Raw genomic sequence first — 18,672 nt, 5'->3', positions numbered from 1 at the left:
TGTTTCAGACTTAACACGTTGGTCAAGACCCGATGACAATGCAATTTGACAGCAAATTTGACTTAATTTGATCATTAATTGGATTAATTAATTTCGTATGAATTAATTACAAATTCCAATATAAAGTACTATTTACCACGATATTATACGTGCATTTTTCATTTTCATTTGGTGTGAAAAAGATTTTAGTCGCGCAACTCTAATGTATTATTTTAAAGTATTATATTTAAAGAAAATCATTTATTTACTTCTTTTTAGTGCACAATTTAACACAATTTTGTTATTAAAACATTTTTAATGCATTTTTTTTAGATTAACTAATTTTTCCAATTTTCGCCATGAAAGCTCGAGCAATGCTGGGTATATGCTGATTACTAAACACACAAGTCATGGTACTTTACAGATAGGTTTTTTCACAGAGGCCAGTGCAGGCCTGGCCGGGACGGCTAGTATATATATATATATATATATATATATATATATATATATATATATATATATATATATATATATATATACTTTTTATTAGTTTGTTTGGTGTTGAAAAAATAATTATATAATTAGCATCTATTGATAAAGTGCAATGTGATAGGTAAAACTTAATTCTTAATTTTAATCAATAAAAGTTTAGACGCTACTCCTAAATGTCCTCCATGTTCACTTCTAACTTTCCGTTTGCTGACAAGCTAGGGGTATTATACTCATTCACTAAATTGAATCAGGCGCGTCCACCGGCACCCCGGCGGGGTGCGATTTGGTGCCCAGGGCTGACCTTTGAGCACTATGGTGCACATGTTTGTTTTAAACAGTGCGATAGACTTTGAATAAAAGGGACAGTATTGTCCTTCACTAAATCGAATCCGGGCGTCCTCTGGCGCCCTGAAATTGAGCTATTTGGCGCCCTGGGCCTTCCCGTGAGCGCTATGGCACCTCCGTTTGGTTTAGTGAGTTCAATAAACTATGAATAAGATAGGGTATTATAATCGTTTACATTTATTTTACATTGGTGTTTGTGTTTACTTGTGTGTTTTTGTTTGCGTTTATGTTTGTGTATGCATTTATTTAGAGTTTGCTTTTGTGTTTTCGTTTGTGTTTGCGTTTGTGTTTATGTTTGCGTTTGCGTTATTTTTGCGTTTGCCATTTGGTTTTGGTTGATTGTGGTTAGTGTTAAGTTTAAAGTTAGAGTAGGGTTTAGAGTTATGGGTTTTTTGTCAAAGGTCCATACCGGGTAGATGCTATATAATAAACATACAAGTCATGGTACTTTACAGAAATGTTTTACAAGGAAGACAGTGCAGGGCTAGGCCGGGACTATCTACACGAATCATAAATAGGCTTGTATCATTTAGTCCATAGTAAAACCATTATACAATAATACAGTTAAACGAAGATAAGATTGGGACTTAAATAAACAGTAGCAGAGGGCAGTTTTAGGTTTAAAATCTTTATTCAATAAACTTGGGTGGTGGACATACACGTAACAACAACTGACCGTATGTGACCAGTCGATCTGGAATAGAAAATATTGTTTAATATATGTAGCCAGGATAGCAAATGTGTTGTAATAATTCAGTGGCTAACTAGGCTTTTTTAAAAATGGCTCAATTTACGTAAATTTAAAATGTGACAGACAAAAGATCCAAGAAAAATTAATGGATGAAATTTTTTGTAATGAAAATAGATCTATACACACACGACTTACCGTAGAACGGAAACGTTAACCGGAAATGTACAAATGGTATGTATAGGGCCGCCCCAACGCCCAGCCCGCCCGCCGCCAAGTAGACGTACTCCAGCTTGGGGTTGATGGCCAGTGGCGAGATGAACAGGTACAGGTTGGTCAGTAGCATTAGGATAGGGATGACTAGTGGTACCTGGTGACATAAGGATAGGGATGACATAAGGATAGGGATGACATAAGGATAGGGATGACCTAAGGATAGGGATGACCAAAGGTACCTGGTGACATAAGGATGTAGTTCTATGGGGCTGGTTTCTCTTTAGAATAAACTATATAATGTCTAGTTTTTTATAATTTTATTTAAGTCTAAATCTTTAACTTAGTTATCATAAATTGCGTTTATAAATTATTGTTACGTAATTATAAAATTGGAATAATCGGATATTTAACGTATTTCAAAAATATCTCTCTAGTTTTTGTTGCTCGATCTCCAACTAGCTCACAAGTTCTGATTCGCGTAGCTCATCTCAGAAGACGGCGTGGCCTAAGTGGCAGAGCGCTAGGATTCTAACCCGTATGTCTCGAGTTCGACTCCGCATCCTTGTCAGAAAAACATCACTGATGGGTAACTAACTCATTTTAGGGAAAGAAAAGGCGGCTTGGCAAAATGCTGACCACGATTCCTGTGCCGTGGTCTAGATAGCCTGCACGGCTGACTCGGAACAGTAACTCGAGACTTTGCTATAGGGCTGGTAAGTAAGCCACCAACCAGTTCTATGGCTCATGCAGTTTATTGAGCCGTAGAAATGGTTGGTGACTTACTTACCAGCCCTATTATAAGTCCTGCGCTCTCCCAAACCAACTGGAAGTCCTGAACAGGGAGACAGACCTCATTATATACCAGCTAACAAAACACGAGTTACATCCCTTTCTTAATAAGGATGCAATTCATGTTGGTCGAAACTTTAGCTAAAGTTGAGGCAATTTTATTCATTCTCACTCACCCGTACAGTTCCCCGCACGTGTTTCATCGTCTGCAGTCTGAATCTCAGCATCGCCAGGAACACGCACGATTCAAAGAACGCGAACAGGAACCCCAGGTAGTTGATGAGAGAGCCAACGTCTGATGGAGCCAGGAAGATCAGAGCTAGGACCGCCTAAAAGAGAGCAACATCAAAAATAAATTAGATTCGACAATTTATTTTAAATTTATTTAAGACGGTGATAATAAAAAATCGTAGTCTAATGATGTAAAAACAATAAAAACTCTGAAAGTGGCTGGTATAGAGGCAGCCATAAGCCATAAAGCCATTGAGCTTAGCTTACAAAAGTGAAGTTATTTAGGTAATGGTAGACATTTCATTTACTGGTTTCGAAGATTGCAAAAGTGTTAGCTTAAAGAAATATCTACAATAGGAGCTGAATGCCCCATCACCCCCACCCTAACTATCTGCACACATAAGGTAAACTTTAGACGAGCGTAGAGTCGAGTTTCCTTACCGTCAGCGTCATGGCCGAGAGTGGCGTCAGCTGATGGATCTGGATGTAGCTGAAAAATTCTGGGAAGTTTTTGTCCCGGGCAGCAGCGTAAATCAATCTGAAAAAAAAACCAACAGACAATATGAGCTCCATCCATGCTGTAGTTGAATGTGTTTTCATTTTTCTATATACAGAGGAAAAGAACGAATAGTTTGAGATGAAGATTAGTGAACTGATTAAATTGTTTTTTTTACATTTTCTTGCTTTGAGTAAAATTGGTGATAACATTAAATGCTGTGCTTAATTTATTATACCATAAGCAACTCTATTAAAGAATACCAATAGATTAAAGCCAATCATATTGGACTTGAAACAAGAAAAGTAAACAGAAAAAAGATGAACAACCAATATTGATAAGACGAAGCAACCATGAAATGAATTAACAGAAACATGAGACAAATGCTAATTTAAAAGGCACCGAACCTGTTGCCGTTGAAGATGCTGTTGTTAGATGACCCTAAACATGCAACTATTACCGCAAGGGGAATAATTATAGCAGCAGGGCCGAGAACTCGATCACCGAAAACCTACAGAAGCAGGATTTTAAATTTAAAACAATGCAAAAATTAACACGGCTAAATAAAATGTACCTACAGATTTAAAAAGGTAACTATAATTAGATTGTAGGTACCACAGCGACAGCCTCAGCATTTAACATTTCATCTTTGGTCATGACGGCCAGATAGGAGACGTTGGTCAGTGTGTAGACCACGATGACCACAAGGATGCCCAATATGGCGGCCAAAGGGATGTTTCTGGAACAGAAGAGATGTTAGAGTTAATTGGCTGATTAGATACATGTTCAGGGGATTCTGGTACTAATGAAAACCTAGATACGCATTATAGTATTATGTCATTGTTTTAGCTATGGGCTAGTGATATGATGATGGTTATAACCTGCCAGTATGATAGACAAGGTTTGTTGGCATGATTAAGCTGGGCTAGAGCTAAACCCAGTTATAACTATAGTTAGGGCTGTTATAACAGGATCATTAGACTTTATGGCTGTGGACATACACGTATTAGATTTAATGAAATGCTAGCTAACGTAAAACCCACTTGACCAGGGAGGTTCTATAGAATAGTAGGACAGTCGTTACCTTGACGGGTTCTTGACCTCCTCTACAAGAGTGTTGAGATGTTCCCTGTAGACAAAGGTAATCATGCCATATCAGACCTAATGTACATAAACATCTGAGGCAAATGTATGGGTTAATAAAGTGAAAAAATAATATTGTAGTATATTTAAATTATGGAAACAATGGTAAAAATAATTCCGCATTAAAGTACTGTAATTTATTTGAATTTTAAATTAGATATGAAATGATGGCGGACCCACCCTCCACTGGTCGCCCATAGAGCGCTGTACAGTGCCATGGCCAAAGACGAGGGTTCCGTGGAGGTTCCAGAGAAGGCTGTGCCCAGCTCACTCGTGGTGCCTGTTGGGTCAGTGAAAGTAGTGTCAGTTGAGGGACTTGCACAGAGGATGTTAATAATAAAGGAAATACCTTGACACAAGTAACTCAACTGAGCATAATTTAAACACATGGACACCTGGCCCTACCTTGAGACATGACTACGACGCCACCAACAATGATGATCAGAAGTGTCGCCACTTTACACACCGTCGTCAGCACAGTCACGTGGGTAGCTAGTCTCGTGCTGTAGCCGTTTATTAGGACCAGTGTTACTATTGAGACAAAATCAATGTTACTATGGAAACAGGATTAGCGATAATATGAATACATATTCAGCGTCACTATATATATATATATATATATATATATATATATATATATATATATATATATATATATATATATATATATATATATATATTCTGCGTTGTTATGAATATAAAGACTAACCCAAAGCCGCGGCAGCGACGAATTTCTCCAGGTACTCAGGTGTGCCACAGGTGGGGAGGAGCGTGACCAGGTACTTGGAGAAGGTGAGCAACATGACGACCAGAGCACCAGGGATTCTGATGCATATCGCCTGCGTACGATAGTTTGGTTACCAAATAACATAACCAAATTTAAAAAAGATACTTTTATATATAAAGTGACTTCAGTAATATAAAAATTATCGATCTGAAGAGAGTAGAGTAAAATAATTGGAAGCACATTAACAGGGGTAAAGGTCATCTACTTTTTTTTCTAAAATAAAAAAAAAATCATTATACATATCAGACTATTGATATTTGCAATGTTTAAAATAAACTTCTTTAGCTTTAAATGCATGTTATGTAAATTCGGAAATATGTTTTATCAGAAAAGTAATCACATTTATTGCATAGACAAACGCCACTTGATTCCCCAAGCCCATACGAAGGTAAGTGTAAGCACCGCCAGATTTGCCAATCATAGAGCCGAGTTCAGCGTAGCACAGTGCGCCTTGAAATAATTATTGAAAAAAAAGAGAGATTACTGAACGCTAAAATGTTATACAATTTTTTCATCATTTGTAGTAGCTCTACTTTAACAACAATATAAAGAATTGTTTAAAAATAATTGTATGGGTTCCAATAAAGACTGGATACAGCTTACTGCCAAGGGAGATGATTCCAGCCACCACCCAGACGACCAAACACAGACCCACAGAGCCTGACGCTGACAGCACGCCTTTAGGTGAGATAAAGATACCAGAACCTGGGTGTGGAGAAGAGTTGAGACATTAACAAAAATAATGAGTTATGATACAGTGTCAATAAAACAATCATAAACCACCCTTCTCAGTCTTTATCGTCAAACATTCTAGAATCACATTCTCCGTGATGTCATTGTTATGCCAGACTAAAAAATAATTAATGTGTGACGTTCAAACTCCAAGTAAAAAATTAAGAAGTTTCCTTCCATTCTAGTCTGCCTTTTCACATAGTTCCTGCGCTGTTTATTGTTAGAAGTTTTCGCCAGTTTCGATTCCCTTGGCCTCTACAATGATTCAAGTGCTGTTTGTTTTACGAAATTCAAAAATGTATCATAAACTGAAATATTTATAATATGTTATAACACGTTATTAATAATCATGTTTTTAAACTAATTTTGTTTTCTTTTGTGAAAAAATAAATCTAAAACCATGGTTTCTTTTAAACAAATTGCTCAATATAGGAGGGGGGGGGGGGGTGAACCCCCCCCCTCCGTTCTTAGATGTCTGAAAGAAACATCTGTCGTAGCAGCTATTTATTAAATGAGTTGTAACCGATACCACCATGTTGTTGTAACACGTCCTCCGTGGGGATGTGGTGTGATGTCACCCACTGAGATGTAATGTTTTTAAGGGCTGACCCTGAGAGATAACATGAGGCTTTTGCTGATAGATCCTGGCTTTAGTGCATATACGGCCCACATATCAGCCTGTTGTAAGCGATGTCAAACAGCAGTTTAAAATCTTCGAACGGTTTTTGATCACGTGACCTACCTATGATGGAGCCCATCACGATGGACGCAGCGACCACCAGACCCATCTGTCGTTTTAGTTCCACCTTCTCTACCTCCACCTCAGTGCTTGACTTCCTCCTCTAAAATGTCATAAAATTACTCGACTGAACATGTCTAAAAACATACAACTTAAGAAAGCAAAAACTTAATGCTTGTACTTTGTTTAAATAAACCGGGAGTGATCTCCCCTAAACTTTCTCGAATATTCTTATTCTACGTGAGATGGCAACTCGGGATATAGACATGATTTTTAATTACTTAAACTTTTAAAATAGAATAGAATCTCGTAGAAAAAAGAATTGCGCACCAAGCGAACGCCAAACAAAATGTGCGTAATAGTGCGGAATATTATTAGTACTTTAAAAATTTATATGCGTTTTTTTGATAAATCAGAAATAGCTTAAATTATTACTTCCGGTCAACGGAAATTACTTAAAATTTGATAGAAGGCAGATAATTACCATCGGTGCAGTTGAAATCTGTTTCAGCCTGCTTTTCTTTTTGGATTTGCTTTCATAGCCTTTGTCCAACCAAGAACAAACTACAAGGCAGCAGTTGTTTGATTTTGGAGTTGTCTCTCTTAGATGAGTGGCTGTCCCCAACTATCAAAGCCTCATCTGCCAGGAGGTTCGAACTCGGGAGTTTTCACTTGAGAAACTTTGAGCTTAACTGTCACACCGACCTCCCATCTATATTCTGGTTTCATTCGCTATTTTCCGTATTAGTTTATGCTTACACTCCCATGATTGGTTTTTTTTCAAATAAAGTAAAACAATTTTAATAAATTAGCAGCAATAATCAGTTGGTTATGTTAAACAGACTTACATTTTCCGAGTCCATTGTGTGTTGTGTTTGGTACAGTAGTGTTGTAATAATGTGCTGTACTGGGTCTGTGGTGCTGAGTGTAATACTTGTTGACAGATAGAGGGTGGAGGACTGCGGCTTATCTGCGTTGATGGGGACAAGTTTGTTTGGCTTGGATTTGAAGTAGGGAACAATACTCTTGACTCGACACATGCAAGGGTTACACGTTTTTGTTCCAGGTGGCGCTGGCTGGGGGTTTCCGGTCAAAACGAACTGATGAGTCATTCTTGAGTTAGTGTATTTCAGCCTGAGTAGTAAATACTCTGTGGTGCTTCCAATAACTTCGGTAAAAAGTTATAGGCCTTTGAAAAATATTTTAAACTATTGACTTTTCTCTAGAAACGGGAATTCCCGTTAAACTGACGAGTCACATGGTGTTTGGTGTTAGTTTAAACAAAAGACCCTTCTATTGACCCCCATGTTGAATTATTTGTTTGACGAATTAGATTAAATGCTCTGTTGATAATTTGAAATAAAAATAGCTCAATAAGATATCAGTGAAACTAGAGGTTTATGATTGACCAACAACTAACAAGCATTGCGACCTATAAAAGTAAAAATAAAATATAGAAACGCTTAATTCACTTATCTCAAGTAAAAGTAGGGTTGTCTCAAACCGTTTTCAATGAGGACATTAAAAGGCTATGCTAAGTTTATTTCTATTTTTTACAAAGCCTTTTGAATACGTTTACCATGTTTGATTAATAAAAGTTAATATTAAACATCAAGAAAAAGGGCTGAAAACAATTTTGGTACTTTTAAAATTGATAAGGCTTCTTTTTGTATGCACTTATAGCAATTAAATTTGAACTGCCTATATTTCAGTATATATTAAAACTTTGTCCCAACAACTTTTTGAAATAGCTATAGGTCGGAATTTTACAAGGTCTAAAACATCGCACCCTTTTTAGAATTCAGAAGTTTCAAAATTTGCATATTATTTACCATATACTTTTTTCTATGAAATTCATCAAAATTCCCTCGTGACAAAAGTTTTTTTTTTGCAAGACAAACAATAATATAACTGAAAATATGGTGGGCACTGTTTAATAAAAAAAAAAGTAGTCTTTTTTAGCGTTTAAAAACTGCGAACTGAGAAAAACTGCAAAAAGTAACGAAAAGTAGGTCACGAAAATACCATATCTGTGTAATTTGTAAAGCCGGTTGTAAGTTTGGGTGTTTCCGAGATGATGGAAAATACAGTTATCAAATACATAAGAAATCCAGCTTTCCAATGATGCGATATACAATATGATGGCGGACATAACATTTTTCTTAAGCTTGTAAGATTGGGAAAAATGATTTTTTTTCAATTAATATAGTCATAAAAATCGTATTTTAAGCACATACATTTTTATCTCATTTAAGTTATTGTTTTCTTAATACAAAAATGGACAAAGTATCAAAAAAATGTCAAAAACCCATTATGACGAAAAATAGGAATTTGGTGATTTTTTACTTAGCATATCCCCTTAAATAAAATGTAGTTACATTGGGAGAGCTTTAAGCTTTCCCTGTATCATATTACTGTCTCCTACAGTGCAAGCACAGGCACTTAGAGTAAAACAACTTTATATACACATGGATAACCTGTGATGACGCTAGAATAAGTCAAGTAGAAGAAGTTAATAGAAACAGGCTATAGCTAGTTGGTTAGAGAGACCAATGAAAGTAAATGAGCTGACCGGTCACGTGGGACGGTCAGCTGACCACTGAAGCGTGGGTCTCAGTTAGGACAGGGAGTTAGATAGCGAAGAGAACGTTCAGAGTTAGGTAGAGAATTGGAGGTAGATAGTGTGGTAGAGACGGTCGGAGATATGTAGAGCTAGGGAACAGTTAGATAGAAGTAGTAGTAGTGCAATGTAGATTAGTTAGGTAGGAAGTTGATTAGGTAAATTTTAATAAAGAACATTATATTTTGACTTGAACGTGTGTGTTGGATTCTCATCATCTTCATCATCCCCACCCTCACAACTGGAGGAAGATCATTTAATTCCCCCCCCCCCCCCCCCACCACATCCTCACAATAGCCTACTTTTGACGGAAATAAAAGCAACAACATGTAACTCAGCACAGAAGTTAACTTTAATACATCATATGTATGGGAATATCATATTTCATTATCTAATTACAAAACCTGTTGTCCGGCTATTTTCTGCAAGCATTAACTGACCATACTTCCATACTAGTTCTAATATGTTCTAATATTTTAATAGAACTAGTCTTACCCGTCATCCCTTGGATAACTGTGGGTTTCGGGGGTAATCCGTAAATGACATCACGTCTGTCACTAATCGTCACAAAAAACCAGACCCACACATTCAAAATTACGTTTTTTTATCTTTTAAAAACACAGATTTCGGCTGAGCATGGGTCTGATCACACTATCCCTTCATATACTGACGTCAAAGTAGACCTACTCAACTCTACTTCACCTGCCCAGTGACCCGCCAAGTCTCAGACAACATGTTTTTATCGTTTAAAAAACAATTCCGTCCGAGCATGTCTCTGACCACACTATCCCTTCATATGCTGAGGACAAAGAAAGAGGTGAACTCTACTTGACGTGCCCTGTGTCCCTCGAGGTCCTGATAGTCAACTGCATCATTCACGTTTAAAAAAACAAAAATTGAAAAAAAATATTGAAAGTCTAGTGACCTAAATGTAGATCTAGATCTAGAATCTAGATTCATAACTTTTTCTTCCTTCGACAGCTGATCTGTAGATCTAGAGAAATGTATTAGTATTGTATAATAAAATAAAAAGAACTTTTAAACATTGATAATAGTGTTGAAACGTAATAAAAACAGCAAACGTACATATTGTTAAAGGTATAGCCAACAGAAAATTAGCTTTAGAACGCGTTAAACATTGGAATGGGAATACACTCTTCGATGGAGGCCGCAATTTTTGATGTAAAAAGTAAACAAACCATGTGACGTCACTATTCACTCTAAGTAAAGCCATCTTTCTAAACTTTTATAATTAATGTGGTTTATCTACCAATGAAGAAATCAATAAATTAATTAACGTCTTTAAATAAATTTGTGATTAACAGCCTGTCTGAAAACAAAAATTGTTCTCTTCCTACACACTATTTTACTGCTCTACACATAGTGCAGATTCTCTCCAGTAGCCAATCAGACAAACAAATAAATATTCAAACATGTAAACAAAGTTGAGTTTTAGTAGTATTTAGATAGATGGTTAGACTTACTAATAAAATTGACATAACAGTTGCAGACACTGGATATATATATATATATATATATATATATATATATATATATATATATATATATATATATATATATATATATATATATATATATATATAAGAAAATTGAATTTTCGTTGATGACAAATGATACCCAATGATGGTCTTGGTTTAACCATTTTCTAGCGTTACTTAGTTACGCGGAAATGCCCGCAGCTCGTAGCGCTTGGGATGCAGGACAACACCTAATTCGTAAGTTCTGGGGTCAAGGTCAGGAAGCTGTGCTAGGTTGTCAGCAGACGGCAGGAACTTGAAGTTCTGGACCAGGGCGGAGGCGAACAGGAAGAGCCTGTTTTTGGCCAGCGCCTCCCCCAGACACACGCGGCGTCCTCCCCCAAAGACCATCAGCCTGGGAGTTAGAAGATTGATGTACATGCTAGTATTAAACTCGGACTTTACAGTTTTAAGTAAAAATGAAAAGAAGTAGAGTTTACACACAACTGAATAAATGTAACTTTATTTTAATTCTTGAACATAAAACTAAAAAGAAGTATAAATGTTACAAAGTCCAATAATTAACAGAAACCACGAGTAAAAAAAAAAAACAACAACAACAAAAAAAAACAACAACAACAAAAACAAACAACAAAACTATATTACAATGTTTTTTTTCCGTTTGTAATTTAGACTTACTTCCTCCTCATGGGGTCTGTGATGGGCAGCAACTGACCCTCCTTGTCCAGAAACCTCTCAGGTCTGAACCTCCACGGCTCCTCCCACTCCTGGGGGTCGTGATGGACGGCCCACAGGTTGATGTACACCTGTGGACGAGGCGACAAAAGTGTACGCCTGTTGGTGCCATAAATAGGCCAAGATTAAAATAAAAATGCTGTTAGTTTGATTATTTTCTGTCGATTATTTTCCATTTTCTAGATGAAATTTCACTGTTCACTCTATTGTTCTGGAATATTGGAAAACTACATTTCATACTGGCAACTTTAAAGTTAGAAAGGTTGCAGCAATAAAAATATATATTGCAAAAGATTTTAAATTAATTTTACTTAAATGATTTATAAATTGATTGTTATAGTTCATCCTTTATATCATTATTTCGAAGTTGTTCGAAAAATATAATCGCGTAATTAATTGTTGGATTTGAAAAAGAATACTGTGTATAAAGCAGTTCTAAGGTAAACATTAAACTAAAACTTACTACTCGGGTTGAATTGTAAAAATTGACATTCGGGAATACGCCAGGGTAGGCGTCTAAATTCAGTATATTTTTTTCAATTAGAGAAGGGTTTATGTGTTTTAGAAAATCTAGCCCAAATGTTTCGAAGATCGGTTGTAATGATTAGTTTTTTTATTAATCTAATATTAATGTTCTTTATAAAATAGTCTTTCTGTGATAGTACGCAGATACAAACCTTCTTTTTCTTCATTTGTTTTGGACCGACATTAATTTCCATTTCCATTTTTACTAATTTTGATTTTAATTTTGAAATAAAACTATGTTGTATATATTATTGTATAGATAATTTTCTTTAGTCTGTTAACTCATGTTGACGGTTATGATATTTTATAACACCTTTCTGCTCCCTTCTTTACTTTATCCTCTGAACATATTTCAGGTATGACAAGCCATAACCAAGTTGACGTTAAATTAAACTTACGGTCATATCTTTCGGAACGGAAATCCCCAAAACCGACGTTTCGCATGTAGTGTAGTGCGGCACTGCCAGCGGTACGTGTGAGATGTACCTCAGCAACTCTAGTAGGATGGCTTGCGAGTATGGCATGTTTTTTCTGTCTGCCAATGTGGCAAGTCTGTTCTCGCCGATCTGATGCTTGACCTCCGTCCACATCTTCTCCTGGACTTCCGGGTGATGGAGGAACACCAACAGCAGGCAGGTTAGTGTAGTGACAGTGGTGTCTGTACCTATAAAACATCCAATTAGTGGTGTTAAGTCAGTTAATTACTGCATATTAGATGTGCGATTTTTGTCAATATACAATTTGGCGCCCAGAGTTCCAGGGCGGCTATGTTAGCACTTGGTATCCGCTAATCGTGCGTCCTGATTAGCGGGTAAGGGGTACTACTATATTGAACGTTAAAATTTAAACAGGCGCAACCGCCGGCGCCCCGTAAATTGAACGACCATAGTGCTCGCAGGGGAATCCCTGCGAGCACTGTGGCGCCTCTGTGGTAGTGTAATCTGGGGGTCACGATAGCACCCCTCTACGTCAATGACACATACACTCAAGGTTTTCATGCGGTAGTGTAAGTAAACCCGTGTCCCGATATTTATGACCCAATCGCAAGCATTGTTTACATTTCAATAACCCAGTTTTAGAAAACAAGGTCACGTGTCTAAGAACATAGGATTGGTAACGCATTCATGAAACCTTTTTTATATATTTCGTCAGACTTTCTTCTATCCCCGCGACAACACGCGGGGACGGGTACGCTAGTAATGAAATATCCAGGCCTGATCATATTACATATCTTAAATTTTGCATTGTCTCTGAATTAACTGGAAACAGACTAATTTAATAGGCCTATGTAAAATAATTTTAACACTTATATTTTCTACTCAAAAGAATAAACTACATAGTATTATAATTAATAATTAATTAGTCATACCCAGTTGACTTAAAGCAGACATTAATAACTTTAATTATTTGAATTATGTGTATGTGTGGCTGTGAACACGATAACTTGAGTGCCGTTACTGCTAGGTTGATGAAATTTCATGTATAAGTATTATATTAAATTTGTAGTTCTGTATCAACTTTTCAGCGATTTTCGATAACCGGGAGTGGGACTTATTCTACTTATAGTTTTTCAAAAGCCTATAACTTGAGTAGTATTTCAGATAGATGAATGAAATTTTACATATAAGTACAAGATCTAATATTCTGGCTTTTTTCAAATTTTGAGCAATTTCCGTTGACCGAAAGTAGTAATTTACGCAATTTCAGGTTTCTCGAAAAAAAAAAACCGAATTTTTTTTATAAAGTACTAATAATATTCCGCACTATTATACACATATTGTTTGCCATTCACTTGGTGCGCAATTCTTTTTTTCTACGAAATTCTATTTTATTTTAAAAAGTTTAAGGAATTTAAAATTGATTAAAAATCATGTCTTTATCCCGCGGTGCCATCCTCCGTAGTGTTATATAAAAATATTCGAGAAAGTTTAGAGGAGGTCACTCCCGGTTTATTATATATGTAATGGTACATTGGAGACTAGTCCTGCTTGGGTAGATTGCAATACCAACAGATAACGAAAATGATATAATATGTTGTCCTATATTTGTTGAGCTTTTGAAATTGGAAATAGATTTAATTTTAATTTACCGGCAAGGATCAGGTTTGTGAAAACTTCCTTAGCCGTGGCTTCACAGACGTCGTAACCCTTGTACTTGGGGTCAGGGATCAAGGCCAGTAACCTTTGAACTATGCAGTCAGCGTCACCGCGGTCCTACAAATAAAAAGTGAGTATCAACGTTTGGTGTACTCTACGACTTTTAGCGGAACTTTCCGGATGATTCTTACAGAAATTGACCGTTTGACCTCAGCTAAAACTGGGTTAGGTACCGAAGTCAGTATCCGAAAATCAAAATAGGCGAAAAAATGATGTACTTTTCAATATTTACATTTTTTAAGAAGAGTTTGGTTATTTTTTCTCATTTATAGAAAAGTCTACATCATTAACACAATGATAGGTCTAATTATAAATTAATTTAGTTGGATAAAAGATGGAGATGTGTTTTAAACACATGAATAAACGTGTACATTACATAGTAGTTTAACATAAATATTCGCTCAAAAAAATTAAACATACTACAAATAAGTTTATAAGCTTGGTCTACAATTGTGTTTACAATTGCGTTATAGGATTAGAAAAAAAACAACATGACGGTTAAAAAATACAACGTAACTTGACCTTCACCTTGAGTAGCGCGAGCTCCTTCTTCCAGAACTGGTCCCTAAGACTGAGTGCCGTCTGCAGACGGTCCGAATAGGCGTGGAGGTTGAGCTTGCTGAGGAAGGGCAGGAAGTCCATCCCCCGGGCCTTGCCCGTCCCAAAAGTGTCGTTAAACAGGCCGTTGATGTCTTTGATCATCTGGAAACTGTGGCTGGCGTGGTCAAACGTGGTGTCCAGGGTCTGGGAAATCGGGTGAGAGAGACAGGTGATTTTTATTTAGCTGTTTCTTAATTATTAGTTATTTCTTAATTCAATATTTCGCCGCTTGTGGGCTTGTGATTTGGTTTGTGTGTGTATCGGTTTGTGCGTGTGTGTATCGGTTGTGTGTGTATCGGTTTGTGTGTGTATCGGTTTGTGTGTGTGTGTGTGTATCGGTTGGTGTGTGTATCGGTTTGTGTGTGTATCGGTTTGTGTGTGTGTATCGGTTTGTGTGTGTGTATCGGTTTGTGTGTGTATCGGTTTGTGTGTGTATCGGTTTGTGTGTATCGGTTTGTGTTTATCGGTTTGTGTGTATGTATCGGTTTGTGTGTGTATCGGTTTGTGTATGTGTGTGTATCGGTTTGTGTATGTGTGTGTATCGGTTTGTGTGTGTATAGGTTTGTGTGTGTATCGGTTTGTGTGTGTATCGGTTTGTGTGTGTATCGGTTTGTGTGTGTATCAGTGTGTGTGTGTGTGTATCGGTTTGTGTGTGTGTCGGTTTATGTGTGTGTATCGGTTTGTGTGTGTATCAGTTTGTGTGTGTATCGGTTTGTGTTCAAATCCTTAAAAAAACTAGCTTACCTTACAGTATATATTATCGATACAGCCTATTACAGTTCCTTATTGCATATTTTAATCTTTAAATTAATAAATTTTCATCGTAAATGCTACGCTGTTTATCTAAAGAAAGACGGAAATAATTGCCACGATAGTTATGTGTTTAAATCGTTTAGCTCACAAATTCACCCACCCACCTAATTGCTGTGTAACTTACAGGCAAGTTTCAGAGACTATTTTTTTGCAATAGCTCTTGGTTCACTCACAAACCCAGAAGAAAACAATATTTTAAAAATCTCGTTTGAAGTGACCACTAACTGTTCCCTATTAGACAATAGGTTTTTAAATATGCTGGAAACAGATCAACCATTTGTAGATATGACTCGAACTTTGAATCAAGAGAGCTCTTGTGTCTTAGACACATGGCAGGCTGTATTAGAGAACTATTTTTTCTATTAGTAGGATTATGAGTGAGTGTCACAGCCCTTTTGTATGACTGGGTTCATGACATAAACTAAAAGCAAATACCAACCACGTTACCGGTGATTTCACAATTTTATTAATACTAGATCTACATATTCAGAATGATATTCAGCAGCTACACTACTAAAAAAAACACGACTTTCAGTTTCGTCGTCTTTCTTGTTCTGCCGCCTTCTACCTCTCGCTTCCTTTCTTTTCGCGCATGCGCACACCCACACTATATTTTATATTTTATCTCGCCTTTTTAAGACACACACTCGCAACATACATTCATATACATTTGACTGTTACAGTGGTCAAAACTCGTAAAAGTATACATACGCTAAAGAGAAGGTTTGTTAAAAATTAAAATTGACGTACGATCCATCTAACTAGTTATGATATTAAACAAATCAACCAACTTACCAAACCCAACATAACATTAGAAATAGCTTCGTAGATGTGTTCCCATGGGTCACACGGCTGACCCTTATAACTGGACAGTTTGGTCAGCAGGGTTTTGATCTCTGGTGCACATCTAAACTCCAGGTTGTCCATACCGTCGCCGTACATCTTCAGCGACTTGGTCACCTCCTTCCTCAGGAACACCAGCTTGTCCGTGTACGTCTGCCAGACTATCGAGTGCTTGTCGCGGTCTTCCTTGGCCGTGCGGTACATGGGCGGGCGCCCGGCGAAGGCGCTGCCCTGAACGACGAGGGCGTCGTGTACGCTCTGGCAGCTGTTGAGCACCAGAATCTCCTCCCCGTAGATCTTGATGCGGTACACGGGGCCGAACTTCTCCGCCCAGTCGGTCAGCGCTTTGTGGCAGCGGGAGAGGTCAAGGGTCAGGGCGTTCCCAATAAAGGGGACCCTGGGCGTCACAGCTGGGATGTCTTTGTATTTGGAGTTGTTTCTCTTGCTGTGAATGATGTATGCAACCAGCAGAACAACGGTGACTACGCATGTTGCCGTTTCGACCTCCATTTTGTTTGATCCTTGAGAAATAACATTTTTAAAGGAATAGAAACAAATCGTAAAAGATAAATCTATTTTTCAGATTTTAATGAAATCTTGAACGTGTTTCTACCTAAAATAAAAATTACGTCTCTTTAACTATCTGTCAGTTATCTAAACGGTTTTAATTCGGCTAAATTTCGTACACTATTTCTTTGTTTAGAGGGTTCGGAAGCAGGCTTTGTTGATGTTTATATTTCTTTGTTTGTGTAGTATTTCATGTATTATCAACCACAGAACTAAACTTTTTATTTACCTCTGTTAATGAATAATTATAACGACCTTAACATGTGATGAAAAAAAAATTACTTTGCTTTCATTTTGACTTATCTAAAACGTCTGCTTTATGCTATCGCCATCTGGTCTAATGTTTGTAAATAACTAAACGTAGTTACACCAAAAGAAGACTTCCCATTTGTATATCTATTTAACTGTGTAAATAATAATAAAAACCCACTACAAATATTACTAACGCAACTGGCGTCTTCTCAACAAGAACTAAAATATACTATGTAGAACATGAAAATTTTGTGAGCATCTAAGTATTCTCTACTTACTGCGGCTTAAAAATCTTGTTTCTAAAAGTGAACAAAACAGTTCGCTAGTATGTCGTGAAAAAAATCTACATCATCAAGAATAGGGGAGGGAGTTGAGTAGAAGAATATGATTACAGCAAAAATAAATAAAAATAATCTCAAGCTTATAATTGATGTCATGTGCACAAGTTACGGCAGACCATGTGACTCATTAAACTTATTTATGGTTGTTGAAGGCAATCGGACTTACGATCTATTAAAGAGGAAAAATAATTGAATGCTGTTATAAAGACTCGGTGCAAGTCTTTAGCAAGAAAGCTATGGCTTTATTTAGAAACAGGTTTCTGTCTGAATATTTGGCAGGTTTGTAATAGTAAGCCCTTTCCTAATGTTTTTCCCACATTTTTTTGGGGGTTGCGGAGATTTCTCCAAATGTTCTCCGTGTATCTTTAGGCTGGCGGTTTGTGTAACAATTTCCGAGTATCTTTAGGCTGGCGGTTTGTGTAACGATTTCCGAGTATCTTTAGGCTGGCTAACAATTTCATTTTCTTTGTTGTTCTGGTAGCAGTTGGCTGAAACCTAGTACACATTTTCTGGACTATATTGTTGGCTGAAACCTAGTACACATTTTCTGGATTATATTGTTGGCTGAAACCTAGTACACATTTTCTGGACTATATTGTTAGCTGAAACCTAGTACACATTTTCTGGACTATATTGTTGGCTGAAACATAGTACACATTTTCTGGACTATATTGTTGGCTGAAACCTAGTGCACATTTTCTGGACTATATTGTTGGCTGAAACCTAGTACACATTTTCTGGACTATATTGTTGGCTGAAACCTAGTACACATTTTCTGGACTATATTTTTGGCTGAAACATAGTACACATTTTGTGGACTATATTGTTGGCTGAAACATAGTACACATTTTGTGGACTATATTGTTGGCTGAAACCTAATACACATTTTCTGAACTATATTGTTGGTTGCATATTGTCACACTATAGTGTAGCAGTGAGCGTGGGGGGATTATAGTTAGTATCAAGGCTAAGGGGTTTAAAGTTTCGACTATTTCTTAGTTTTCTAAAGTGTAGATCGGGATTATATGCTGGTTCTGTTTGATGCAAATTTGTTTAGCCGTCTATGTTAATTGGTTATTGCAGT

At 36.9% G+C, this 18,672-nt stretch overlaps 2 protein-coding genes across 2 annotated transcripts in view; both read right to left on the bottom strand.

Moving 5' to 3' along the window:
- Positions 1-1,428: 1,428 nt before the first annotated feature.
- Positions 1,429-18,672, bottom strand: part of LOC131942827 (b(0,+)-type amino acid transporter 1) — a 45,476-nt gene continuing 28,232 nt past the window's right edge. Inside the window, exons 20-24 of the mRNA XM_059302768.1 lie at positions 3,644-3,747; positions 3,182-3,278; positions 2,686-2,838; positions 1,703-1,874; positions 1,429-1,510 (exon numbers count right to left, since the gene is read on the bottom strand). Of these exons, the coding sequence (XP_059158751.1) occupies positions 1,446-1,510; positions 1,703-1,874; positions 2,686-2,838; positions 3,182-3,278; positions 3,644-3,747 (591 nt within the window). The 3' untranslated portion in view covers positions 1,429-1,445. The remainder of the gene's footprint in view (positions 1,511-1,702; positions 1,875-2,685; positions 2,839-3,181; positions 3,279-3,643; positions 3,748-18,672) is intronic.
- LOC131942853 (cytochrome P450 1A1-like) lies at positions 10,850-16,942 on the bottom strand. Its single transcript, XM_059302809.1, has 6 exons — positions 16,381-16,942; positions 14,701-14,916; positions 14,106-14,229; positions 12,415-12,680; positions 11,435-11,562; positions 10,850-11,150 (listed from the first exon to the last, which is right to left on the bottom strand). The coding sequence occupies exons 1-6, from the start codon at positions 16,936-16,938 to the stop codon at positions 10,934-10,936; spliced, it is 1,509 nt and encodes a 502-aa protein (XP_059158792.1). The 5' UTR covers positions 16,939-16,942; the 3' UTR covers positions 10,850-10,933.

The sequence above is a fragment of the Physella acuta genome, unplaced genomic scaffold, assembly GCF_028476545.2.
Source record: "Physella acuta isolate Inbredline_101_S28 unplaced genomic scaffold, ASM2847654v3 ptg000429l, whole genome shotgun sequence".
NCBI classification, from domain to species: domain Eukaryota; kingdom Metazoa; phylum Mollusca; class Gastropoda; family Physidae; genus Physella; species Physella acuta.
This window is presented reverse-complemented; position numbering and strand designations above follow the sequence as displayed.